Genomic DNA, 26,210 nt, shown 5'->3' on the forward strand with positions numbered 1-26,210 from the left:
AAATAAGTTCTGCAGAAGATGTCATTTAATCATAAGGAACACTTGGTTGAACACTAGAATAGATGTATGCACACATGAAAAGTGCACAGGAATTCAGGAGAGATATTGGTTACAGTTTATTGTTGTCAGGCAGAGATTCAGGAGCAGCGCATTAAGTTTATACTGTTTTTGGGTGCAGATATGGATTAAGATCAATAGTTAGTATTAATGAAGGGTAGTGTCAGATTCCAGGGGATAAAACAGGGAAGGAGATGGAATATAAAAAGATTCATGGATTTGAAAAGAAATGAGTTGAAGGAGATGGTAGAAAAAAGTATGATGGATAGGCAGATGGGTGCAATAGAAGAGAAATGTAAATTGGTCAAAAAAGGATATTGCAAGAACAAATTGAAACTATAGAAAAAGTGACTACGAAATGAACTAGGGTATCATAGATTGCAGATAGGATGATTAGGAAATAATGAGAAAAGGAAGTGGAAGAATATGACAGAATTAGATAGCGTACTGAACTAAAAGGGCAAAATAAGCATGATAGGAGAAGTAGTGCAAGGATATAGAGAGTTTACAGAGGAAGGATGAAATGGGTGTGCTGTACAGAAAGGTGAAGATATAATCAGGAATTAAGAAGGAAAAATCCCAGCTCTCTAGGAAAGAAATAGCAAAACAGTTACAATGCCAAGAAGGATTCATGAGAAATACTATAATATAAAGAGGGTCTATTTGATGTTTTCGGGCTTGACTTTGTGGAAATGCATTATCACTGAAGTAAAAAAACCAGCATATCTTTCCACTAAATTTTTTATTCGATAAAACTAGTTTCGATGCATCAGCATGATTCCCAGATCATACCCTAGGATGAGACCAATGCATCAAAACTGGATGTACCTAATAGAAAATTTAGAGGAAAGATAAATTGGTTTTTATCCTTCAGTGATAAAGAGGGTCTATATTGTTATGATATTAGGCAAGTTAAAAAACATCTACAACATACACCGCAAGCCAGCACAGGGGCGCGTGGTGGGGTTAGGTCACCACTCGTAAAAGGGAATAAAACTACATGCAAAACCAACATATTCATGCAAATCTGCATGTGCATGCAAATGCACATCAACCAACGTACAAGTGCAAGCACAAATCTTGTAACAATATATCCAATGACATAGAAATTAGAGCTGAAAAGCAAGAAGAGGAAACTCTACTATCATTTGCACAAAGAACCTTCAGCCTCTGCCGCCAAAGGTAACCACGTCCAATCTTGCAACATCAACAAATCAAACAACAAAAACTTAATTTGCATGTTTCATTTATTTTTTGTAAAATTTAGCAATGCCTTAAACTGGATTATTACCTGGCAACTCTGGCTATATTTTAAAGACACAGAAAGAATTATGAAAATGTACAGGGAAAAAATTTTCATAACATCTAAAAATCATAGGGAAAGGGAAAATATAAAATCATTGCAATGAGAAGTCCCTTGCCAATTCTTTTACAATACATTTGCAGACAAATATTTGTAAACAGTTCAATACATACACTTTCTTTCTGAACTCCCATGGTTTGTAACCATGCCATACATTTAAAAGATTTCAGCATATACGCACTCACACACACATGCCCAATAACTTTTTTGGCTGAACAAGAGGTGGCATGGATAGGGAAGGGGAACATGTGAATACCAAACGGAAATAAAACACTGATCACAATAGACACATAAAAACCAAGTGAGAATAAAATTGGATCACATAAATAGTTAAAACCAAACAGGAATTAAAAGAACTTGATCACATATACTTGAAAGAATGAACTTGAACATTGTCTCCAGTTGGGTCTTCCTGTGATCTCCAGTTCTTGTACATAGCAGCTTGAGGATTCTCTAGAACTAAATCCCACCAATCAAGGGACATGAACATTCAGCGGCATCTACTCAGCCATTCAAACCACTGGGAACAGTTTTTTTATTTACTTGTGTACAATGAGCACATCTCTTGGAGGTTGCTTATTTCGCACACAATCTGAAGAGTTCATTTTTGGACAGAATAAATTGCACCGTAAATAAATATAAAACCACAGATTATCCAAACATAGGGACCTTGACATAAATTTATAAACAAAACAATATAGCAATAGCTATGGGGTCAACACTTAAAAATTTGGAAATACACTATTACACAAAATATTGAATTCCAGGAATTTAAAATGTGAAATTTTGTCTAAAATATATCATCCAATTTAGTCAAACAATTTTTAACATTTCCAGACAAAACAAGTTTTCTTCTTTCTTTCCTCATAAAAAAATCTCTTCTAAGGGAAAAAAATTTTCTACGTATGTACAAAAAGATTTTTGCTAAATATGATGCATATAAATGAAATTCCATAAGCATTCAAGACATTAATAATCGGTCCCAATGTAACATATTTCCAAGGTCTCCACTAAAAAACCCTGTTTAAACTGGCTTCCCTGCAACTTCCATAATTGGATTACACGAAGTCTTCTTGTCTTTCGCGATTAATTCACTTTGACCATGCATCAAGCAGAGTGGCACAATTAACCTTCAGTGTTGACTGGTTCCCTCGCATGGTGAATGCGAACATGCTTGTTCATGTTTGATTTAGTGCCAGACGCCTTCCCACAAACGTGGCACACATACGGTCTGAGGCCAGTGTGGATCCTAAGATGCTCTTTCAAGTAATATCGCCGGTGGAAACGCTTCTGGCAGATGGTGCACTCAAACGCCTTCCCCGCCTCGTGCTCACGCGAGTGTCGCACGCAGTTGTACTTGCGCATGAATCTGCGGCCACATGTGTTGCACACATATGGCCGCACCTTCCTGTGCGAGCGGACATGAGCAATGAAGTCGACCCTCCGGTGGTAGGCTGCCTTGCAGGTGGCGCACTTGAAGGGCTTGGAGTGGGGGCTGGCGTGCACCCAGCGGTGCAGCTGGAGGTTCCACTTGGTGGCAAAGCCCTTCCCGCAGATCCCACAGGAGAACGGGCGCTCTCCCGAGTGCACCCTCATGTGAATGTGGAGGGAGGACTTGAGGTAGACGGCCGAGCAAACGGGGCACTCCACGTTGACGTCCTCCCGCGCCCCCGACGGCACGTAGCGCCGGTCATGGGCCTGCCTGATGTGCCGCGTGAGGCCCGCACGGTGCACGAATCGGTCGCTGCAGTGAGGGCACGCCTTGGGCTTGTCCTCGTGCGTCTCCTTGTGCCACTCGAGCTTCTTGACGGAATGGAACACGGCCCCGCAGTGGCAGAAGAAGTCTCTCACCTTACGCTTGACTTTCAAGTGGTGGTGCTTGCGGTGCTGTATGAGGTTGCTGTGGCGGCGGAAGGCCCTGGGGCAGAGGGGGCACTGGAAGGGAGTGCGCCCCGTGTGTGAATTGAGATGCTCCTCCATCTTCTGGTTGGTCACAAAGGCCTTGTCGCACTGGGTGCACTTGTAGGGACGCACGCTCAGGTGCCTCTTGAGGTGGAGGCGGAGGTTCTGCTGCCTGCAGAACTGCTTGCCACACATTGAGCACTCCAGGGGGTGCACCGTTCTGACGTGGTTGCTGAAATCTGCAGACGTGAGGAACTTCTCCGAGCACGTGGGACACTTGAACCTGGAGTCTCTGTGAGCAGCTCTGCGGTGAGCGGTGAGAGATCGTACGGAGGGAAATGAGCGCTCACAGTCGGCGCAGGGGTGAGTCAATTTGGCAGCACTGACATTTCCCAGTTCCTTGGTATCCTCCTCGATTTCGGTGGGTACCTTGGCTTCCTTGATGTCGATTTCCAACGGATCCCTGGGCTCCACTTTGGTCTCCTTCACTTCCGACTTGACCACTGGACCACCGACTTGACCGGCCACTACGGCTGTCGATGCCAAGCTTTGCTGCTGCTCTTCGACCTGAGAGGGAGGGATGAGTGAGCCGTCGGTAGGGGTTGCCGTGCCCAGGCCCTTCTCCCCCCCATGCTTCTCCCGCTGGTGGACCCTCCTCTCCTTCGGACAGTTGAACACTTCCAAACAAGTCCAGCAGTGGTACAGCCGCTTGGTCTTTGTCTTGGTTGCAGAGTCCGTGGCAGTCTTTGAAGCACCCCCTACAGTGGTGCTTTTCTTGGCACGTGGCTTCTTCCTCGGCACTGTTTCTGGAGTCACGGAAAGCAGAGTGGGTTCTTGTCTGCCCTTGAACCCCTCCACTGGTGACCACGATTCACCCCCAGGCAGCAGGTCACACTGCGCCCCACCTTGGCGGGCAGAAGCCGGGAAAAGCTGTGCAGAGAGGAAATAAATCGGTGAGAATTGAGATGAACTGATCAAATCATCATTAGTTGCAACCTGCTTCCGCAGCCAAGGCTAAATGAAGCAAGTGCTGGTAGCACTCATCTATGATGGCTACTCGGATTAAAATATGATAACAATGATTAAACTAGTATTAGGCAATTTTTTTAGAATATAACTAGTAAAAGTTAAACCTATGAGGTAGCAAAATTACACAAGTACAGTATGACATATGTTAGATAAGATATATGCTACAGTATAAAATAAAGAATAAATACCTGTGTAGAGTTTTTATCCCACCATCTATCAATGTGTATAATAATGCAAGCTTTGTTGTTTTGCCACCAGGCCTTCAGGGATTATACTTGCCATGAGATAAAAAATGATAATGACTTCCATTGTGAATTTTTTATCAAAAATAGCAATATGAACTGCTCCTCAAATTGACATCATATCACATCCACTGAAGGTGTGATATTACCCACTCTTATGCAAATGCATTGATTTCCAGATGTCTACATGAAATGACCATTGACAGCTGTTTATGTTATGAACGGTGGCTGTTAATAATGAGTGAGGGCTGCTTCTATGCAAGTCCTTACCTGACTATAAGATTGCTGTCTGCGGGGAGATAAGCCATGATGGGAAGAACCATAAGAACCACAAAACAGGTCTTTTGTGCCGCAGTTCTGACAAGTGAAGAATATCTCCATTTAGTCATTCAAGAATAACTTACAAAGGTAAGCTCCAATACAACTAATGGGCCACCGGGGATGACAATTAAATCGTTTACAAAATCTTTCAATGATTTCTTTTCCACTCAATAATTGAAGTTAATGGAATAATGAACAGTTTAATGGGATGCATAAGTTCAAACATGCAGATAACCGAGTAATGATTGATAACAATGCAATTAGTGCATTGCAGAAACACTATGGCAAAAAAGTGACTTTGGAAGGGTTTTTAAAGGATCATTGTGAAAGATAAGAAGAGTAAGTAATGAGTAGGTATTCGTGGGATGCGTACACAATGTTGGGTAGTGACCACAAGATGAGTGTGACATACTACCTTGATCAAAAAGTTCCCGGAATAACCACCGTGTGGCGCTCCCATCGTTCCGATTTGAGTTCTGTTTTTTTGTTAAATTGGTACATCTGTTGTTGATATTCCCTTTAAATCTTAGTGTCATAACTTGACATTTGCAAAAGTTACGTAGCCAAGAGTACATCTATCTCTGTGTGTGTTGGCGATTTTTTACAATTGCAGAAATGGATTTAAATTTGCAACAACGAACTTGTATTAAATTTTGCGTAAAAAACGGATTTAGTGGCGCACGGCCGTTGGAAATGTTGGAAAAGTGTTTCCGCAACGATTCTCTAAAAAAACGGTCGTTTACCAGTGGCACGAGCGGTTCAGAAGTGGTCGTGAGTCAATCGAAGATGATGAACGCAGTGGCAGACCATCGACATCGAAAGTCGGTGAAAAAATTGATAAAGTAAAAGAAATGTTGGTCAATAACCGCAAATTAACCATCAGAGAAATAGCGGAGGACTTGAACATTGCCTATGGATCCGCCCAAGACATTGTGGTTAATGATTTGGGTTTCCGTCGAGAAGCAGCAAAGTTGGTGCCAAAAGACCTCAATTTCATGCAAAAAAGAGACCGTGTTGACGTCGCAAAAGACATGATTTGCGAGGCTGAATCCGATCCCACATTCATCAAAAGGATCATTACTGGAGACGAGACGTGGGTTTATGAGTACGACACGCAATCCAGACATCAGGCAAGTGAATGGCGTTCACCAAATGAGCCGAGACCAAAAAAACCACGTCGTTTTCAGTCAAAAAAGAAGGCAATGCTGACGGTTTTCATGGATTACAACGGTGTAGTGCATCATGAATTTTTGCCAGAAGGCCAGACAGTAAACAAAGAGTATTATTTGGGCGTTATGAGACGTTTGCGTGAAGCAATTCGCCGAAAGAGACCAGACATGTGGGCAGAAAACTCGTGGATTTTGCACCATGATAACGCACCGTCGCACAGTGCTATCATTATTCGTAATTTTTTGACGAAAAATGCAACAAATACCATCCAACAGCCACCAAATTCACCTGATTTGGCTCCCTGTGACTTCTTTCTGTTCAATCGAGTTAAAAAACCATTGCGGGGAACGCGTTTTAGCAGCCGAGAGGAAGTAATGGAAAAATCGCAGGAAGCACTGATGGACATACCGAAAACCGAATATAAAAAATGTTTCGAGGATTGGATCAAGCGCTGGCATAAGTGTGTTGCAGTCGATGGGGATTACTTTGAAGGGGACAATATAGATTTAGATGAATAAACTTGTATTTTTAATTTTCTGAATAAATTCCGGGAAATTTTTGATCAAGGTAGTATAAACCGAAATTCATTCCAGGTTTTGCAGGGAGTGAAGAGGTATCAAAAGTAATTTATTTAGGGTGGGTGCACAGCAACACAGTTACATCATTTAGAATGAAACATTTTATTGATCATATAACCAACCTAATGTTTTCAGCACCCACTAATTATCGGCAGGCATAGAAGTATGTAAACATACTTAAATGTATGCATGTTACTTAAATGTCAGAAGGTTGCTTAATTATTTACATCACAGTTGCCAAAAAGTTGTTGAACTACTTGTCACAAAATTTCTTCTGAATAGGAGGTATGTGAAGAGGAGTCGGTGATATTTTCAAAATGTTTGTTATACACGCAAGAATGCGTGCGTAGCTAGACACATGATTGACTTGGAAAGGGAAGGATTCCAGGGAAATTATGACACAAATAATCATAAATATAAGAGGAGAGAGACTCCCAAGCAATGAATTCGAAAGGGAAAGTGACTCAAGTGTGGGCCATCTATGTATCTTCTTCAGTCATAACAAAACCATGGAATCCTGTCTGCATGCACAGAGGGAAGGGAGCCTCAACTATCTGCCCATGAAAAATGCGAAAAAAGGGGAAGAAATACGGGAGAGTGTGTGTGCAAGGGGAAAAGAGTCCGCCTATTGTCAAGAATCCAGGCAACCTCTAGCCCGGGGAAAGAATAAAGAACATGCTAGGGATAGTGAGGAAGAAGAATTCTGATCACAAGCCTCATGAGATGTAGTCTCACAGTGAAAATGGAAGAAACCGTACCAGTCTCAGGAAAAATGGCATTTCAAAATGGAGAAATGGCATCCCCTTGGTTGCTTAATCTGGAGCTCAAATTATCAGGTGCATATAAGCAAGGGGTGGGTCGTGGTAGTCCAGTGGGTAGAGCGTTGGACTACCGACCGGAGGGTCCCGGCTTCAATTCCTGGGCAAGGCACTCTGGGCACCTGCAGCTCCACCCAAGCTTAATGATTTTTCGGGTTTCAGATCTTCCTAGGAAACCATAACTGGCACAGGGAAAGGAACTGGCCCCCCTACCCTGATGTGTGAATTTCACACGCCGTATAGGGCTTAGTACTGGGTGATCTCTACCATCACCTACTAAACCGACCTTTGGGTTGATTACTGTGTTTATGGTTTCTTATAAGCAAGGGCTATGGTAACTTTAACTGTGATTTACAAAGAAAAGATGAACAGAGAGGTGGAACGATGAAATGAACAAAGATGCAACATGCAGAAATTCATTCCTCCTAAAGCTGTGAAATCAGATATTAAAGTGCACATGTAAGTTTGGCGATCCTGTAGTTGGCTTCTCTTCCTGTACTTTTCTCCCATCTATATGCATAGGCACCCAGGAAATGGGCAAACTTCGCACTGCAGGGTGTGCAAGCAACGATACAAAGGAATTACTCGTGAAAAAGGTTCCTATCCTCTATGGTATCCTTTATGACCCTGTCTCAATTAGAAAATATGAAGTATTTCACAAATAACTAATAGCATTTCAGCTGTATATTCATTTGTAATTTATTAATAACATCAAATAAACATGTTTATTAACCTGAAAAACAGGTCTAGTAAACTGTAAACGCAATTTTATCATAGCATTGTCAATTAATTAGGAATTTTAAATTAATTTTCTGAACATTTGGTGCTATTTAGTCAAGGTTTGTAGTTTTTTTGATACTCCTGTTTCCTCAAATGCTGCACTTTGAAAGAGAAAATTAAATCCAAACTAAATGGATACCAGGTAAATTGTCGGCCAGCAATGCAGGTCATGAATATATTGTGAAAGCATGACTGCTAAACCCCTTGGCAGAATGACCCCTTCACCCCTATTCTGTAAAAATTCAAAAATAACCACGCAAGCTAACTATGTCAGGTTTAATTAGCAAAGTTTTTAAATGATCAATGAATTTCAAAGAAATTAACCTTGCGGACTGTCGCACGTCATGCATGACTACGAATGCCTGTGACATTGTATGTACGGCATTTTGTCAGAACATCTTGTTCCTTAAAAAGCCCCAAAATTTCAGGGTTTAAGAGGACGCCTCGATAGCTTAACTGGCTAAAGCACTCAGACCAGACATCGAGGGATCCGGGTTCGAATCCCGGACAAGGCGAATGATTTTTACACTCTAAAATTGTTGCATTGGAATGATCAATGAACTTATTATGGTAGATTAGTTTTTATTATAAAACATAAAATTCCAATAAATATCATTGTAAGCCTAGTATTCCATAAACTTTCTATGGAATGCTGCAGTTCCCAGGTTAACTCAAAATTTTCAACTGCCTTTCGCCTTAATACATGATGGCATAACCAACCATTGCACTTCTCAAAACAATATATTTTGGTGAAACTCCAAATTGTGCCCCCATTGAAAACAAAGCATTTGGGAAGAAATAGGATGTTATGTCAATTTTTATCGATAAAAGCCGAGATTAGGTCTTCAGAGCTGTACTAGACATCTTGTCTAATAATGTTTACATTTTATTTCACTGCTCATCACGTGTGGTGATCTTCATAATCCACTTGTAGCAGAAAATGAGCATGGCGGAGAGGAATGCAAACGCTTATGTTTTTAAGAGGGTGGGTGAAGAGAGGAGGAAGTTGCTGGGGAAAATTAGAACAAGGGAGTGAAAGCCAGTGGAAAACTGAAATGTGGTGGTATGTTAAAGGTTCTAATAGCAGGGATAATGTAGCACAAGCAGGTTGGAGGAGAGGGAGGGGGCTTTCCAGACAGCAAGAAGGCAGGCAGAAGTTTCAAAGTGATAAAGAAAGAAATATTGTGGTGAAAACAAAAGCAAGTCCTTGCGATGCCTTGATGCAGGAAATGATTGATTGTGGGGGACCATTCAAAACCCCACCTTAAATTTTTTTCTGCACAAAAACTCGTGTTTTTCTATTTTTTCATTCCATTCCCATCCCAACATTCTTGATCTATTAGCTACTAATATACCCGAAAGGGTCTTAAATGTAGGAGTTATTGATGGAATCAGTGATCAGAGGGCTGTAAACGCTAAATTTTCCCTAAGCGAAGAAAAAGTTAACAAACCTAAGAGAAAAATTTATTTATTCAATAAAGCTGACCATGATGGCCTAAAACGTGAGTTAAACTGTTCCTTTCTTAGATTTGACGAATTAAGCAAAACTAGGAGTGTCGAGGATACCTGGAATAATTTTCTTGCGATAACACGTTCAGCAATACAGAGATTCATGCCTAGTAAATCTATAAGAGGGAATAAGGAACCCCGTTGGTGCAACTCTGAAGTTCGGAAATCACAAAGACGGCAAAGGGCGTGCCATGCCAGAATGAAAAACGCGGTTAAAGATCCCTCCCCTGATAAAATCAACGAAACCATACAGAATTACAAAGCATCTAGGTCCACTCCCAAGAAGGTGCTAGCGGAATTCAAAAGCAAAAAATTAGGTGAACATTTAAACGATAACCCAAAGATGTTTTGGTCCTACGTCAGGGATGTGCAGGGAAAAAAGTCCATCGTTAACTCAATGAACAACTAAAAAGGGGATAAAGTAACAAGTAGTTTAGATAAAGCCAACATATTAAACTCAATTCTTCCACTGTTTTCAACAAATGCTCCCCAAATATACCAGAGAACCTTACGAAAACATTTCTACAGCCAATGCATGCAATCGACTTTTCCACCCGCGGAATAGAGTTACTCCTTAAAAATATCGACCCCAAAAAATCTCTGGGACCTGATGAGATACCGGCTCGCATGTATAAAGAACTATCGTCTGAAATTGCTCCTTATCTTAATATAATATTGAAGAAACATTAGCAGAAGAAAGCGTGCCAAGCGGCTGGAAGATAGCTTCTGTGACACCCATATTTAAAAATGGAGACCGGGAGGACCCCAGTAATTATAGGCCAATATCGCTCACATCCATCGCCTGTAAGATTCTTGAGCACATAATTGTTAGTTCAATAATGAGGTACCTCGATAGCCAAGATTTATTGATTAATAACCAACACGGGTTCCGTAACGGTAGATCCTGCGAAACTCAACTCGCACTCTTTGTTCATGGTATAATGCATTCCTGTGAAAATAATATTTCAGTTGATGCGATATTCCTAGATTTTAAAAAGGCTTTTGATAAAGTCCCTCATTGCAAGTTACTCGCGAAGTTGGAAACTTATGGAATACGCGGGTGTATTATATGCTGGATTACACAATTTAAAAAAAAACCATGTTCAAACAGTCGTCCTGGTCGGTGTATCATTCATTACTGTCAAGGTCACGTCGGGTGTACCACAGGGAAGTGTCATAGGCCCCCTCTTGTTTCTTATTTACATACGTGACCCCAGTACCGTGGTTATTAGCAGGCTCCGTCTTTTTGCTGATGATGCGGTGATTTATGGGGACATTCGAAGTCGCGATGACAGAGTCACGTTAGCTAACGACCTAGATGCAATCCAGACTTGGTGCGATACATGGCGATTGGAATTAAATGTCAAAAAATGCGTAGTAATACTTTTTTAGGAAAAGAGTAACTCCCTCCCATTTAGTTACAAATTGAAACAAACAGAAATCGCGAGGGTAGATTCCTTTAAATACTTGGGTGTAACAATTACTCAAGATCTGTCCTGGGGAAAGCACATACGGGAAATATGCGGTCGTGCTAATAAAAAATTGGGATTTGTAAAAAGAGTGCTAGGTAAACGTGACGAAAAAGTGAAGGAACGATGTTTTCTTGCTCTAGTCAGGCCCCACCTAGAGTATGCTGCAGGTATACGGGATCCTCAAGAGATAAATTTGATTTCCGAATTGGATCGAGTGCAGCGGAGGGGGGCTAGATTTGTCAAAAATTGCTATGACCAACGCAGTAGCGTAACTACTTTGCTAGAAAATTTAGGCTGGGATTCCCTTACACAGCGGCGTTTACAATATACTATAGATTAAACTTATTAAAAACATTTAAAGATGGGTCCTTTTCCGATGACATCAAGAACAATACGAACCCCAACGTATTACAGGCGGAGGGATCACGAATATAAGATTAGAGAGATTGACTGCAAGACTGACAGGTTTAAATGGTCATTCTTTCCAAGAACAATAAGAGACCAGAATGCTTGTAATCAAAATCCCCCAGGAACCGGCTCGACATAATAAGTATTAACCTACAAGGTAGCGACTGCGCAGGGTTATACGATTATATTTTATACATATATGTATTTTTTTAATTATTTTGCAGGTTCCCCTTACCTTTCCCCATCCATTTGGAAAACCCAAACCCCCTCATCCCTTACCCTTTCCTCCTGGTGCTCCACCCCCTGCCACACACCTTTTTGGTGGCTTGCAGGGTATTGATGTAGATGTAGATCTGGTGCTGATCTGCCTTATCTACTCCACCCATTATATTATTGCACTCAACAGTGACTTTAGGCTTCCTTAGCACCATTTCCTTTTCTTAATTCAACAAATTAATTATTATGTACTTTAAAGAGTAAGGTAAACCCCTTCTTGCCTTGGCATTTCATCACCATCACTTTACCTCTGGGCGGCAGTACATTTCCCCTTTTTCAACTTATTTTTCTTTATGTCACCTGGTACTACCTTCCTTGTATTTTTCAATGTCCCATAGGTATCAGTTCCTTTAACAATCAATAAATCTGCCAGCTCTGGGGAGGTGTAATAGTTGCCTGTTGCCAGGCATTAACCATCACCTATTAGAGGTTTAATTAGTGTTAGCACAATCTGGGATGCTATTGGAAGATGAGTATATTCCTCATTCAATACTGACCCTTTTCCTGTGTAAATATTAAGGACCATCAGTATTAGGAAGAGATGTAAGGCAGGGTTGCCCATTATCACCATTGCTGTTGAAGAGGAAGTGATCAAAGAGGCATGGGAAGAACTGGCGGTAGGAATGAAAGTCTGAGGGGAATTTGTAAAATCAGTTAGGTTTGTTGATGACCAAGCTTTAATTTGTTGGTCAGCCAAGGGGTTGCAAGCATTGCTTAGTGAATTGGAAATTCAGTGCGACAGGTATACACAGTATTCTAGGAAGTAAAAAGCTAATAGCTGGGCAATTGCTAGAGCAGATGGGATACAGTTTGTAGTTTACGTACCTTGGCAGTGTTTTGGATAAACACGGTCAAAGTTGTCAGGACGTAAGGAGAAGAATTGTGTTAGGCAAGGAATCTTTCACAAATGGGAGAGAATTGATGACAGGGACTTTAGTAAGGATATTAAGAAAAGACTTGTAAAAACTTTGATATGGAGCATAGCTACGTACGGCACGGAAATATGGTCACTGAAGCAGGAGGATAGACGTAGACTGGAGGCTTTTGAAATGTGGGTGTGGAGAGGAATGGGAAGGTGAAATGGAAAGAGAAGAAAACAAATGAGAGATACTTGGTATGGTGGGCGAAGAGAGGGGTTGGTTGGCAGAAATCCTATGGAGGCAGGAAAAGTGGACGAAGGGGGTACTGACCGGCAGTGGGATGTTGAAGACTGTAATAGAGGGGAGAATGTTAGGTAAACGAGGATAGGGTAGGAACAGGATAGGGATGTTGGATGGAATGAAGGGAGGAAGTACACAGAGATGAAGATAGATCTGATGTAACGTAGGTTGCTGGAATGTGTTTTGTTGGAGTCACAAAATATTTATTTGGTAGCTGTGTCCATCAAAAACCTATCTTAAACGGTAGATTACCTAATAATAATATATATCCAGACGGGCTCACAAAGCATAAACGTTTTCACCCCAAATCTGGCTCTTCTCAGGGGAGGATACTAAATCCATGATATCACCATTAGACTTTCATCAATAGAAATATCTTTCTCAGGTGTCAGCAGATTTGAGAACTTTTTGCTCAGATGAATTAGTACAGGCCAAATTCTATTTAGGTTGACACACAGATGTGTATCCCTAACAAAGATACCATTGTCCGCAAAATGCGGTTAGCGTTTTACGAGTACAAATCTACGGTATGCCATAACATTTGGAAAGAATTGAGTAAGAACAGTCTGCCTCTTTGACCAATACCATTCTTCAACTGGTTTGCTTATCAACGCAACAATTTCAGAGTGTAAAAATCATTCGCCTTGACTGGGATTCGAACCCAGATCCCTCAATATCCGGTCGAGTGCTTTAGCCACTTAAGCTACCGAGGCGTCCTCTTAAACTCTGAAATTTTGGGGCTTTTAAAGGAACAAGATGTTGTGACGAAATACCGTACATACAATGTCACAGGCATTCGTAGTCGTGCGCAAGGCGCCACAGTCCACGAGGTTAAAGCCAACTTTAAACACTTATGGTGTTTTCACTTTGACAAATTCCAAAGAAACTGCGAGAAATGCCACAACAGTAACTTTTAACGGAGTCATCCGCTAATGTGCATTTCAATACAACAATACTGTTGCGGCATCTCCCGCAGTTTCTTTGGAATTTGTCAAAGTGAAAACACCATAAGTGTTTAAAGTTGGCTTTAACCTCGTGGACAGTGGCGACTCGTGCACGACTACGAATGCCTGTGACATTGTATGTACGGTATTTCGTCACAACATCTAGTTCCTTTAAAAGCCCCAAAATTTCAGAGTTTAAGAGGACGCCTCGGTAGCTTAAGTGGCTAAAGCACTCGACCGTATATTGAGGGATCTGGGTTCGAATCCCAGTCAAGGCGAATGATTTTTACACTCTGAAATTGTTGCATTGAAATGCACATTAGCGGATGACTCCGTTAAAAGTTACTGTTGCGGCATCTCCCGCAGTTTCTTTGGAATTTGGTTTGCTTATAATTCCATGAAGAATGATCAAAGCAAAAAACACTAATTTCATTAGTATTTACTGGCTGTAAATCTTTACACTAAGAAAATTTTTTCAAAACAGAGGATTCTATGCACTGGTGAACATATATGTTGGTTTCTACAGTTATCAATTCAATTAGGCAATAATTAATAAATGCCCCGAAGCAATGAAGAATTCCAGCAGTTTCATTAATTTCTAAATGAACAGCAGGAGAAGCAGTAAAAGGAAATCTTGGAGATGGTGATTTGGGATCTTGATTGGAATCCATCGGACATCACACTCTTGCATCAAGCAGTTTGGCGTTTAATTATAATCAAAAAATTTGTCGATACCTAAATCTTCCCCATCGTAAATGGAAATACTCTCAGAATTACTTGATTCCATATCAGACATGATAACAGGAAACTATATATAATAATAATGACACTTCAACACAGAGATTTCTCTTTAGGATGAGATTTTACAAAAATATTTGATATCAATTTATGAACTGTCAAATAGCATAGCTTATCTTGTGCTAAGAAATAAAGAGTTCAAATAACTAACAGCACCAAGCCTGCCAAATATCCAGTTTATGAAAGAGCACCATTTACCATCACAAACATTGGCGTCCTAACCACAATGATGTAAATAAAAGAATCAAGTCCCAAGAGTTTCCACCCACTGTCTCAATTGTGTAGAATGCTAGAGGAACCTAATGAGTAAAAGGGGAGCTTCCTGGAGAAAGCAATCTTAAAAACATGAGTAAATGAGGACGGGAGCAAAAAAATTGCGATGCCCATGCCACAGACAGGCAAGTTAATTTTGGGAGGAAGCAGTGGGCCGTGTCTGACACGGGCATGCCAGGCAAGTGGTTAATCAGGGCAAACACCTTGAATGAATGAATACACATGAGAGAGGACTGCCAATGATCCTCACAAGTGTCTCCACTTTCCAATGAGTCCTTCCTAGGTTCCTGCAGAAGGGATTGATGAAGTGTTTCGTCTGGCATGTGGTCATTCACACAGCAGAATAATAAGACACTGAGGGCAGTGGATGAGGAAGGGTCAAGGCGAACAAAATGAGGACCTGGAGAGGAATGGAGGGAACAAAATGGATGGAGTGAGAACCAAAGACATTTTGCAGCAGGTAGGAGATTGGACTGCAGGAGATGATGAAAAGTAGATGGGGGCAGCATGCTGGGCGAGTCGGACGGTGTGGTGGAGGGAAGGGTGGCCGGTTGAGAGGGGAAGAGGAGGGGAGCAAAAGTGAGATGGCTTCGGAAGACTATGAAGGACACCAAGAGCATGCCAGATGGCACACCCCTGGGAGACATGATGACCTTGCACGTGTGTTTGCTGACATGTTTTGCATATTACTTGCATGCGTAGTATTCAGTACGTCAGGTTCTTTGAAGCTTGCTCCACATTTAATACAGGGTGGGACTCAAGGGTTGGGAAGTTGGAAGGAATGGTGAAAATGCATTGGTAAAAAAGGGAAACTAAGCATGAAAAGACAGTTTCTTAGAAATGGTTCTTATTGCGACCTCACTGACACTCAGAGGAAGCGGCACTGTCTATGACAGAAATACAGAGCAGATAAACTCATCGACCCAAAAGGTTGCTTTGATAGAGGAAGGTGGAGCTCCCTTAATGCCATGTTCCAAGAAGCAGGTGAAATTCACACATTAACAGAGTAGGGAAGCCAGTGCCTTCCCGTTGCTTACTGATGCACAAGAATGAAATAGGCAAGCATTACATATTTTTTTGGTAGAGGCAGTTCAGTGGTTAATGCTGGGCTACAGACGAGAAGGACCATGCTTGTTTCTACATGTCTCTAGACACCTTCATCTTCACCCAAGCAGTGTGATTTTTCAGATGCCCATCCCTCCTTGGAAACCCTAGACAGCAATATAGTTTGCAAATTTTTTGGAAAAATTATGCACAAATTTTCATAAAAATACCACCTTCCAAAAAACAGTAACCTTTATAGTCCCAGAATGTCCAATATTTTTCTGTACAATACATATCCTGTCCAAACTTCGCATGTCTAGGCCATATTTCTAGGAAACTAGTTTCACAGTAAATAGAACAATGATTTTAAATATAGTAGACATGCAATTGTGAAGTTAAGGGCTTGATTTTGTGGAGGCTATATTGAAGCCATTTCAATAACCTCCTCCACTCATCGTTGAGCAGCAAGCTATAGCAACTACTTTCCCTCTGGTTCCTTACAATTAAAGAAGTGGTGAGAAGACTCAATAGCAGAGCAACATTATCAGTAGTTGAAAGTTCTTGGTCTCATGTGTCCATTTCGCCAATGCTCCTAGTGCCTAAAATTTTCACAATACACATTTAATCCATCCCTCTGCTCTTCATTTCAAGGGAAACTTCCCACTGCATTACTTCAAAGGAAGGCAAGCCAAATGCGAAAATATTTTATATTTTTTGCTGTGAGACCATCGCATTTCTCTGAGACAAAGGATTTTAATCTAATAATTTTAATCGGATCCACCATACCATAGATATAAAAGAGTTTCATGAGCAATGAAATTAGTTTCATTTTTTTTAACACAAGAGTTAGTAAAAAATTTTGACAAATTCATGTGGCATTGAGCATGAATCTCCCAAACCAGAATAAGCAATGTAACAGGGGCACAAATATATCCTCAATGCAATCAATAACTGATCATGTTTTGGTGCAATTTTCATCCTCGGCCTGAACTTCTGACAAGAATGAATGAGTACAACAAATCAACACTTATGGTTAGTCACTGCTCATATGAGTACCAGGCATACAATACTTTTAAATTACAATTTAAACCCTCTAAATCGGGACCCCACGAGGTGCTTCGCTGGCCTAAATAGTCTATGTGAAATCACGGAGGATGCAGGGTTCTATCGGGGGCAGTCCAATCACGTGAGGCTTTTGGGGGGGCAGGAGGTGAAGCCATTCCATAATTTTCCTTGTGAGGGGATGGAGGGGAGAGGCTCAGAAGGAATCTCACTTGAGGTTTATTAATGAAGCATTTCAGTGATGGTTTATGAGGAGAGAATTTTAATTATCCTTGATCACCAAAGAACACTTTGTGCATAAGCTCACTGGTGAAACTAAAATTATTTTTAAGCCTTTCTCATCTGATGAAGTTTTCACTCTTCTCATTTCTCTTTATGTATTTTAATACCACCAAAACTAAAGGACAGTTTACTTTTGAGGAAGTGCACTTTTTAGTACAAACAAATAACTGCACGGATAGCTGGTGATGTCGACAGGCATGTTAAACATAACATGAGATATGCATCACACCTAAATGAGGTGACCGTTTGATACAAATGATGCCCAAATGGAGGACTTATTCCCTTTAGAATGTGCAAACATGGGCACCTGGCATGGCATGCCCTTCACAGCTTCAAATTCTACAGGCCTTGTCAAGAGTGCAATTATGGAATTATGGATTACAAATCTGAAGCACTCGAAAGCCAAGGAAAATTGCTTACCATGGTCCCTGTGGTTTTATTAATGGTAGTTCTCAAGGTTGATCAAAACTGTCAAAAATTAAAACACGATTGCACACGATGGTGCATTCTTGGCTTCGGAGAAATTCATATCTAAGAATACTTTCGATGGTTTCAAATATACATTTACAAGTATAAGTAGTGCAGCATTAATAAAAGACTTAAGTCCAATTTGAAGGGACCAAGGCATAATAATGAGCCACGTTGAACTGGCAAAATAACTTGGGCATTACACAAATGAAAACATTTTGAAACTATAAAGAACTTCACCCATAAAATCAAGGAAACACTTGCTATCTGTTTTCCCCAAAAACATATGGAAATTCAGATGCACAAATTGTACTTTCACCATGATTTCTCGACATGGATTGAATGAAAACTCATAGCCACTACATAGCAATGCATCAAAATCCCTGCACAATAACATTACATTTACTGAATCAGATTCATTAAAATTGTCATACACATGCAGAAACATTTTAATCACATATATTTAAAAAAATTTGAATACATACAGAAAATCCTCCTGATGTCCAAACAGTGGTTCCCTCAGTTTTGGGCAATTGGGCAATGGGGCCGGCATCACTGCAGTTGCTCCCACTACCCATGCCCTCCTGGCCAGAGAGTTCACCCCTGGGGGGCATGGCCTCATCGGCTATGATGTCCGACACCACCAGGCCCTCCTCCTCCAGTATCCCCTCCGGGATGGAGATGTCTCCGTAGCTGCCTGCCATCGGACCCAGGCCCTCAAAGATGCCCAACCTCTCCCTCATCTTGTCCGTCTGCTCAATCAGTCGCGAGGAGAGAATGATGTTCATGCCATCAATCTGAAAGATATTCACGGGGCTCGGCGGAGCGGGCAGAGCATCCTCCGTGTCCCCTGGGGCAGGGTGGATGCCGACACCGGCCGGGTGCACACTTGAACCCCCCCCCATGCACCCATCCCCCGGCACCAAAGGCCTGCCTTCGGGTGAGTGCCTCCCCTCGTGGCTCGGCTTCACCGAGGCCCCACCCTCCCCGTGGCCCACCACCAGAACGTTCTCATCGGCCACCGATGACTGCCGCTCAAACCTCTGCTCCTTGACTTGGACCTCTTTGGCCTCTGGCATCATTGGATCCCAGCACTCCGTGTTGTGTGCCTCATTGCTCCCATACTCCTTCTGCCCTGCCGAAAAACCCCCCGATTCACTTTCCCTGGCATCCCCCTTGTTCTCATCAGAACCACTGCCTTCCAGAATAGCATCTTGCACGTTTTCTTCGGCGGGGGCATCCTCACCGTTGCTCCTCTCCCCAACAGTGTCCCACTGGTTGAGGACAATTATTTCCATCTCTTCATCATTTTTACTGTCAACACTCTTCAAAGGGTCATACTGAGGGTTCTCGACACCATCGCTCTCAAAACACGCATCGGACTGGAAGTGATTATCGTCTGGGTCGTCGTGGTCTCCTTCCTGGGCTGCAGGCGCGGTGGCTCTGTGGTTATCCGTGGCTGGGCTCCCGCTTTGAGGGAGCAAAGAGAAATCAGCCCAGCCATCCTTCACTTCTTCCGCAGCTTCATGCATGGGACAGTGCACAACCTTCTGGGAGTCTCCATTGTGTTCGAGTTCCACACCATTTTCAACTGCCTCTAGATTTTCATGGAGTTTTGGTGAGTACTGTATTTTTGGTTTCTCTAACATCGATTTATCAGGATGGTTTGAACTACCACTGAAAATTCCATCAATAACCCCACTGCTCTCTTCAAAAACTGTATTAACATGCCCCAACATATTGAACTGCTTTGGGCGGTGCAATTTATTTGAGAGCCTTTTTGGCCCGAGGTTACCATTTCCTTGAGATATGTGTGCCGTTTCTGGCGGAGAGGAAATAATATTTCTATTTGTACTGCTGTGACTGTGCTGGCGTGTAGCATGGGGACCCATGGTGATGGATTTTGTTCTGGGTCTCCCACGCCGGTTGACTCGTTGGTGTGGCGATCCAACTTCCAGAGGAACAGAGCCATTTTTAATTGCCACCTGACCACTGGAAGAGGGAGATGTACTTTGAAGAGCTCCTAAATCATGAGCGGGATGAGGCAGGTCCAAGCTTCCCGTCCTGTCTCTGGGGGTATACTCTATTTGCTCCTGTATTTCATCTGTAATTATTTCTTCTGGCGGTCCATGAATTTGACTGCCACTGTCGCTTATCCCCCTCTCGGCTTTCTCTCCAGTTGGGACTGGGGGAATTGTTGCGGCTACAATAGGTGAAGCTGTCACTACCTGCTGAAGAACATTTGTTTGGACCTATTCCAGAGGGAAAAAAGAAGCACATTAGCAGAAAAACGTCTTATTTACTCTTAATTAATATGTAATATTATTAATATGTAATATTTATAAGACTGAAATCATGAACATAAATGGTAAGTTTGGAAACATCACAACAGAATAAATACGATGACAATGTGAAGCTGACTTAAGTTTTTGAGAAACTACTTTCATTTTTTCAAGGTTTGATCTTCACCATTATCAATAAGTCTTGCTTATAATTTCTTGCTTTTAGTTTTAAAGATATAAGAAATCAAATTACGATCTCCATCAAACCACAAGAGCATTGCCAGAAACAAAACTGGCACTGCATAATATTAATGGCAGATATCATGTCAAGTACAAACCCAACAATTAAAAGTTAGGAAAAAAATATTAAAAGTTACCAGCAAAACATGGAGTTGAGTGGGCAGAGTATTGCGGACATGGAAAAAAGGATTGCATTGGGTAAGGAATCATTTACAAAGAGGCAGGAGTTGACGGTAGGCCCCCAGACTTGTAAGAAAAGATGTGAGAGAACTCAAATATAGAGCTCAGTTCTGAATGGCTGGGAAACTTTGGTATTGATGCAAGAGGCTAAGCATAGGTTGGAGGCCCTTGAGGTGTGGATAAACATGGAGAAAATAAAATGGAAGGAAAGGAAAACAAATGAACAAGAACTAGACGTGGTAAGGGAGGAGAGATGGTTGTTGAGAGAAATCCAAAGGAGAGTTAGATGAGGAGCATTTTGGTTGGTGGTGGATGGTTGAACAGTTGTAGGTGTGAGAGATGGTGGTTGGGAGAAATCTGAATGAGGCAGGGCAAGTGGATGTGGGAGATGGAGAGAGGAGGAGGCAACGGGATGCTGAGGATGGCAACAGAGGGGAGAATGCTGGGAGAGCGAGGTGAAGGGAGGACAATAGAGGAAGTCATTTAAAGAATGAGATGTTGTAATATGCAGCATGGGCTTTGATGATACTTTGTCATACCAAATGAACTCATTGCCTCTCAATGAATTATTAACTCTCATTAAGAACTCAACTCTACTTTCGGCTTCATAAACATAAATTATTATGAGTAGTCTCAACCACGTTATATGCACAGAGATGCCAATGAAAAACAGATACTACTTGCCTCGCAGATCGTTGCAGATGTTTCTGATATGGTTGTAATATCAATACAATTCTATTGGTCCGTGCTTTATACCACATGTTGGCTCATTTATTGCTATTCGTTGCCCTTCAAATGAAATTGCTCACCTTTACTCAAGTTGCCGTCATTTTACTCATTAGAATGACTCAGCAGGTAGTTGGCCATTACGACATTGCCAGAAAGTTGCTTAATTTGCAGTTGGAATCTCTGACATTTATGTAAACCTTGTTATTAATGTTACTGTAAATCCTCGATAATGATTCATAATGTAACTGTATTAATATCTACTTGGACGTGCATACATAAGTTCTCCCTTGTTGCCGCTTTCAAGTGAGTAACATGTCAATTACTGTGGGGATTGACTGATGTGAAGACTTCACGAAGACGTAACTAGCAATGACCATTCTCTTCTTCTCTTCCTGGAGCCAATCAGGCTCCAGTGTCCATGGTTGGAGGCATTGGATGAGAGTAGCAACGGCCTGAGGCATACTCTTTAAGCCATGGTAGCATACAATAGCAGACATTGTCTGCTATGGTATGCTACCATGGCTTTTCCTTTTAGTTTAGCACCGGATGTAAACCTTGCTGGAACTTAAAGTGCTAAACTAAACGGAAAAGGCATGATTATAGTCGCCGCTGTTTGTGATATGGACCGTGGCTACCTTATAGTTCCCTGACTTATAATGGCTGCTTTCTCTGATTCTTTCTTAGTTTTTGAACAGAACAGAATATTAAGATTTTATTGGTCCTTCTCATTTTTACAAATTTTCCCAGGAACATCATCTTCAATTATGATGCAAGGATTCCTGTAAGCATCAGTGGCAAGCCGATTCCTAAGGTACCCTAACGAGACCAAATGACAGCTCTAGCCGATGATGACCATTCCTCTCGCTACCTACCTATTGTATTGATTTTAGCTGTTTTAGTTATATTTTCAACTCCCGGAAGCAGAGGACAAGCTCCACCCTTGTACTCGCCCCATGATGTCAATGTGGACTCAGTTTTGAGGATTTTTGAATTAAGACACAGCATATAAACTCATGTGATGGTTGTGTTTACAAGAACTGTGAACATGGTAATGGGCTTTCTTGGCACATAATGAATTTAATCTTCCATGATATTCCACTTTGAATTCAATTGAATTTTCATTGCATCCCCAATGAGGTGATGAACTTCCTGATTTTTCTCGGCCATTTAGTCTTGTAAACATACACACTAACCTTGCAAGTGAGTGATATAGAAGTTTTTTTGGTAACGTTAGGCCCTCAATGAGCCCCATTCTAATAAACACATAATTCCATAATTTTGCCTGAATGAGGAGGACAAGGGGCAACGAGATTAACAAGCAGGTTTTCAGTGGCCATTGATTGTGAAGTAAGTGGGGAGAGGTTGTGGGAAAAGCAGGGGTCCAAAGCAGCACTTCTCCAAAATCAGTTATGATGCCCCTTAGCAATCATATCTTGCATGATGACAACATTTCAACTTCCTCTCCCCTTTCCCTTGGGACACCCTTTATCCATCGTACCCCAAACCCCTTCCTCACACTGTATCCCTGCCCCAGTGACCACCTCTTATCTCACGACACTCACGAATGAAAGAACTTTCAGCATCAAGTTCCTTAAGGTGCCCTTTGTTACTGAAATCTCCAGCGAGCAACTGAGCCCCAATGAGTCATCACTCCCCTTCTTATCCCCCTACTGTTCCCCTGTGACACATTGCCTCGCCCCACTTTACCATTAAATACCATTCACAACCCGCCTATTTGATCTTCTATCATGGTAATATAAAACTGACACTAATATAAATGCTTAATAAAATTCGGAAAGGTCATCAAAATTTTCAGAAGCACGTGAGTTGTGATATTTTACATGGTACAATTAAACATAACATAAATATAACTGATTTTCTTTCATGAATACTGACAGGCCAAGCAAACGTTGTGCATATATTAAAACAAGATTTTATTGGAATAGAAATGTGTGGAAATATGGTTTGTTCACATTACCTGCTGACAGGTTTGCAAAGTAGGTCCAATACCAATGCCCGCTATAAGACCGGAGGTGGGGTAAGGTTGACTTCCAATTACTTGGTCCACAGAATATGGATTAAAGACCATTTGTAGAACTGAATTGCTGCTGCTACTACTGCTGCTACTGTAGGCTGCATATTGCTGTTGTGGGCTCATTGTCAGCAACAGAGGGCCTCCTCCAAAAGTGCCATCTCCGCCACCACAGAACTGTTGGTACGCAAAAGTACTGGCATATTGATTGCCAGAACTACCCAAACCTATGGTAAATGGCTGTAGTGGTGCCATGGGATTGGAGTTATGGCTTGGATTACTGATGGCATTTGGCGAAGGAATGGTATTAGGTAAGGTAATTGAGCTTGCGATTCCATAAGGACTAGAGACAGCCACAGATCCTGAAGGCGGTACAGATGTTAGAGTCTGTACAGGGTTTGAAAAGTGATGAACAGGTGTTGTAGAAGTCTCGATACTGGGCTGAGCGGCGGCAGTTATGGGATCTTGAACACTTTCATTTGCTTCATTCCTGACTGAACCGGGCACGCCAAGAGATGCACACCTCACCAAAGCTTCAATAACCTGGTCCTTCGGGTGAGTATTAAGATGATTGTGTAGCGTGATACCCTCCCGAAGATAGAGCGTGCAGACTGGACACACATTTGGATCCATAGTTTGGTGCGGTGGTGCAGGTGTTACTTAAGTTATTACCAATTAAGCTGCCCAGTCCAATCAGCCAGACCCATCAGGTAATCATTACTGCACGGAAAGATAAATGAACATACTGGTCACACCAAAGGTCAAAACACTTTCATCAGAAAGATGACACTCAAGTATTATGCTCTTCCAAAGACTTGGTTGGATAAGGAAACAAAAGTCACGAAAAATGGAAATGCTATGGGGCATAAGAATTTGGTTAATCTCTTGCAATATAATGATTGATTTTTTGCATCATGGCTAGCACTAGCAACAATGCTCACAATGACAGCGTTTTAGTACTTTTCTCAATTCATTACATATTGGAGGTGAAATACTTGATAAATACTACAAAGAAATACATATTAATATCGCTACCACAAATCTGAACACACAAAATCCCTTTCAGCCAGAACATGAAAACACGAAATGACCAAAACAGGCTAGCAGGTCAATAAAGGGGTGACGAGAGGAACCATCTTATATACGTTATACACAGACCAGTGCGTTTTGACGATACAAGAATGTGTGATTAACCAATTACAAACCTTAGAGGACCATCTTTGCGTCAAAAGATCGTAGAAGTAATGATTTTATAGATATTTAATGGATTTCTACAGAGAGTCATTTCCCTAGTTGGTGTTTCCTACTCGCCACCCGCCATGTTGCTCACTTACGAGAAATTTAATCCTTGAGCAAGGATTCACTATGTGAATCTGCTTTTCTAAAGTTATTAAAATATAGCAAAATCATATATTTATTTTATTGATGCTTGAAATCCAGCAGTATTTTATTATTCTCGAAATTATAAGCAATTAAACGATGGAATGCGTCCCGAAAAAAAAGTTGAAGGAAGTTGACTCAGAAGAGGGTTTTGCTTGTTGTGATATTTTATGTTGATTTTTACGTTGGATTTGTATATTACGATTACCCCAATGTAATGTTGAGACCTGTTTATAATATCAAGAGACTTGCGTATTTGATTTTCTTATATTTTATTTATATTTGAAGTGAAAGAACTATCGATTATGAAGTTTATTGGTTTACGTCAATATAATCAACCCAAATATGTGAAGTTAATCCATATCCAGACCATGTTGAGATGTAAATTATATGATTTTATGGGCATAATCATTCATTCTTGTCAATATAATGCAACTATTGTAATGTAGAAGGAATGTGTATCGAGTGGTATAGTTTTTTGCGCGATATACCACACTTTCTGTAAGAAGTACGTAGTGTAAGTATTTATTGTCGCGAAATTGTATTCTCACATGAGTTGAGTAACGTTACTTTGTCCTTTTGTTTTAACGCAGTATTTCTCTTTTGAAATGGGGATTTAATGGTGTTTCATCCGTGTAACGGCGCCAATGTTAATTGGACGTGGATTGTTAAGGTTCGACATTAATGTTTTTTTGCCACAGTAATCGTTATGATATTTACATTCACAGATCTTTTGTAGTATTGTGGTTTATATCAAATTATAGGTACGTATTACATCGTAAACGTAGAACCTTAACCCATTGATACGGAAATCTTACATTCTCATGTTCATAAAATATTTTTCCCGGGGATGCTGGTTGTCCTTGGCTACAGTTATATTTCAATTAAATTGTTTGACAAAGTACACGATGCTACAATCTTAGGCCGTGATAAATTTTTGAACTTTAAAATATTGCTAATAGGTAGTTGTCCTGCATGGAACGAAAGTTCACTGAACTTATATAGATTCTTTTTAAGCTTTTAAATTATACAGTAGCAGTCGTCTTAGATATGTGGTGTACGAGACGCTTTCTGATGATATTATTCCTGAAAATAATTATTCGTGATATCTGTTGTAAGAGTCCTAGTGACCGTCACTATGTTAATGGTGATCATACAAGGTTGGCGTACTGTCGGCGAGGATGAATGATTCTCATCCTAATTAAATATTTTTTGATATTAGTTTCTATCATGCCATTTAGCTATATTTTTACAGTCACAAACTGGTTAAGCCTTGAGATATGTTTTGATTGTAGACGCTGATAACCAACGTTTGAATATGATTATATGCGGTGAAAAATGTTCAGTTTAAATTATCGACAATAATTGATCATGGAATACTTTGTATCATCATCTTGAATGCTCGAGGTCA

General features: G+C 41.1%; 1 protein-coding gene across 2 annotated transcripts; it reads right to left on the minus strand.

Annotated features, from left to right (window-relative positions):
• Window positions 1-1,300: 1,300 nt before the first annotated feature.
• On the minus strand, window positions 1,301-24,738 carry LOC139689641 (uncharacterized). Of its 2 annotated transcripts, XM_071586820.1 has the most exons (5): window positions 24,625-24,738; window positions 23,366-24,139; window positions 18,442-20,208; window positions 4,864-4,950; window positions 1,301-4,252 (listed from the first exon to the last, which is right to left on the minus strand). In XM_071586820.1, exons 2-5 carry the CDS (start codon window positions 24,050-24,052, stop codon window positions 2,546-2,548), a joined length of 4,248 nt encoding a protein of 1,415 aa, XP_071442921.1. In that variant the 5' UTR covers window positions 24,053-24,139; window positions 24,625-24,738; the 3' UTR covers window positions 1,301-2,545. The 2 variants fall into 2 exon arrangements, with proteins under 2 accessions (XP_071442921.1, XP_071442922.1); XM_071586821.1 differs by lacking the exon at window positions 4,864-4,950.
• Window positions 24,739-26,210: the final 1,472 nt, after the last annotated feature.

Source organism: Hetaerina americana, unplaced genomic scaffold (assembly GCF_022747635.1).
Source record: "Hetaerina americana unplaced genomic scaffold, ioHetAmer1.1.p SCAF_263, whole genome shotgun sequence".
Lineage (NCBI taxonomy): Eukaryota > Metazoa > Arthropoda > Insecta > Odonata > Calopterygidae > Hetaerina > Hetaerina americana.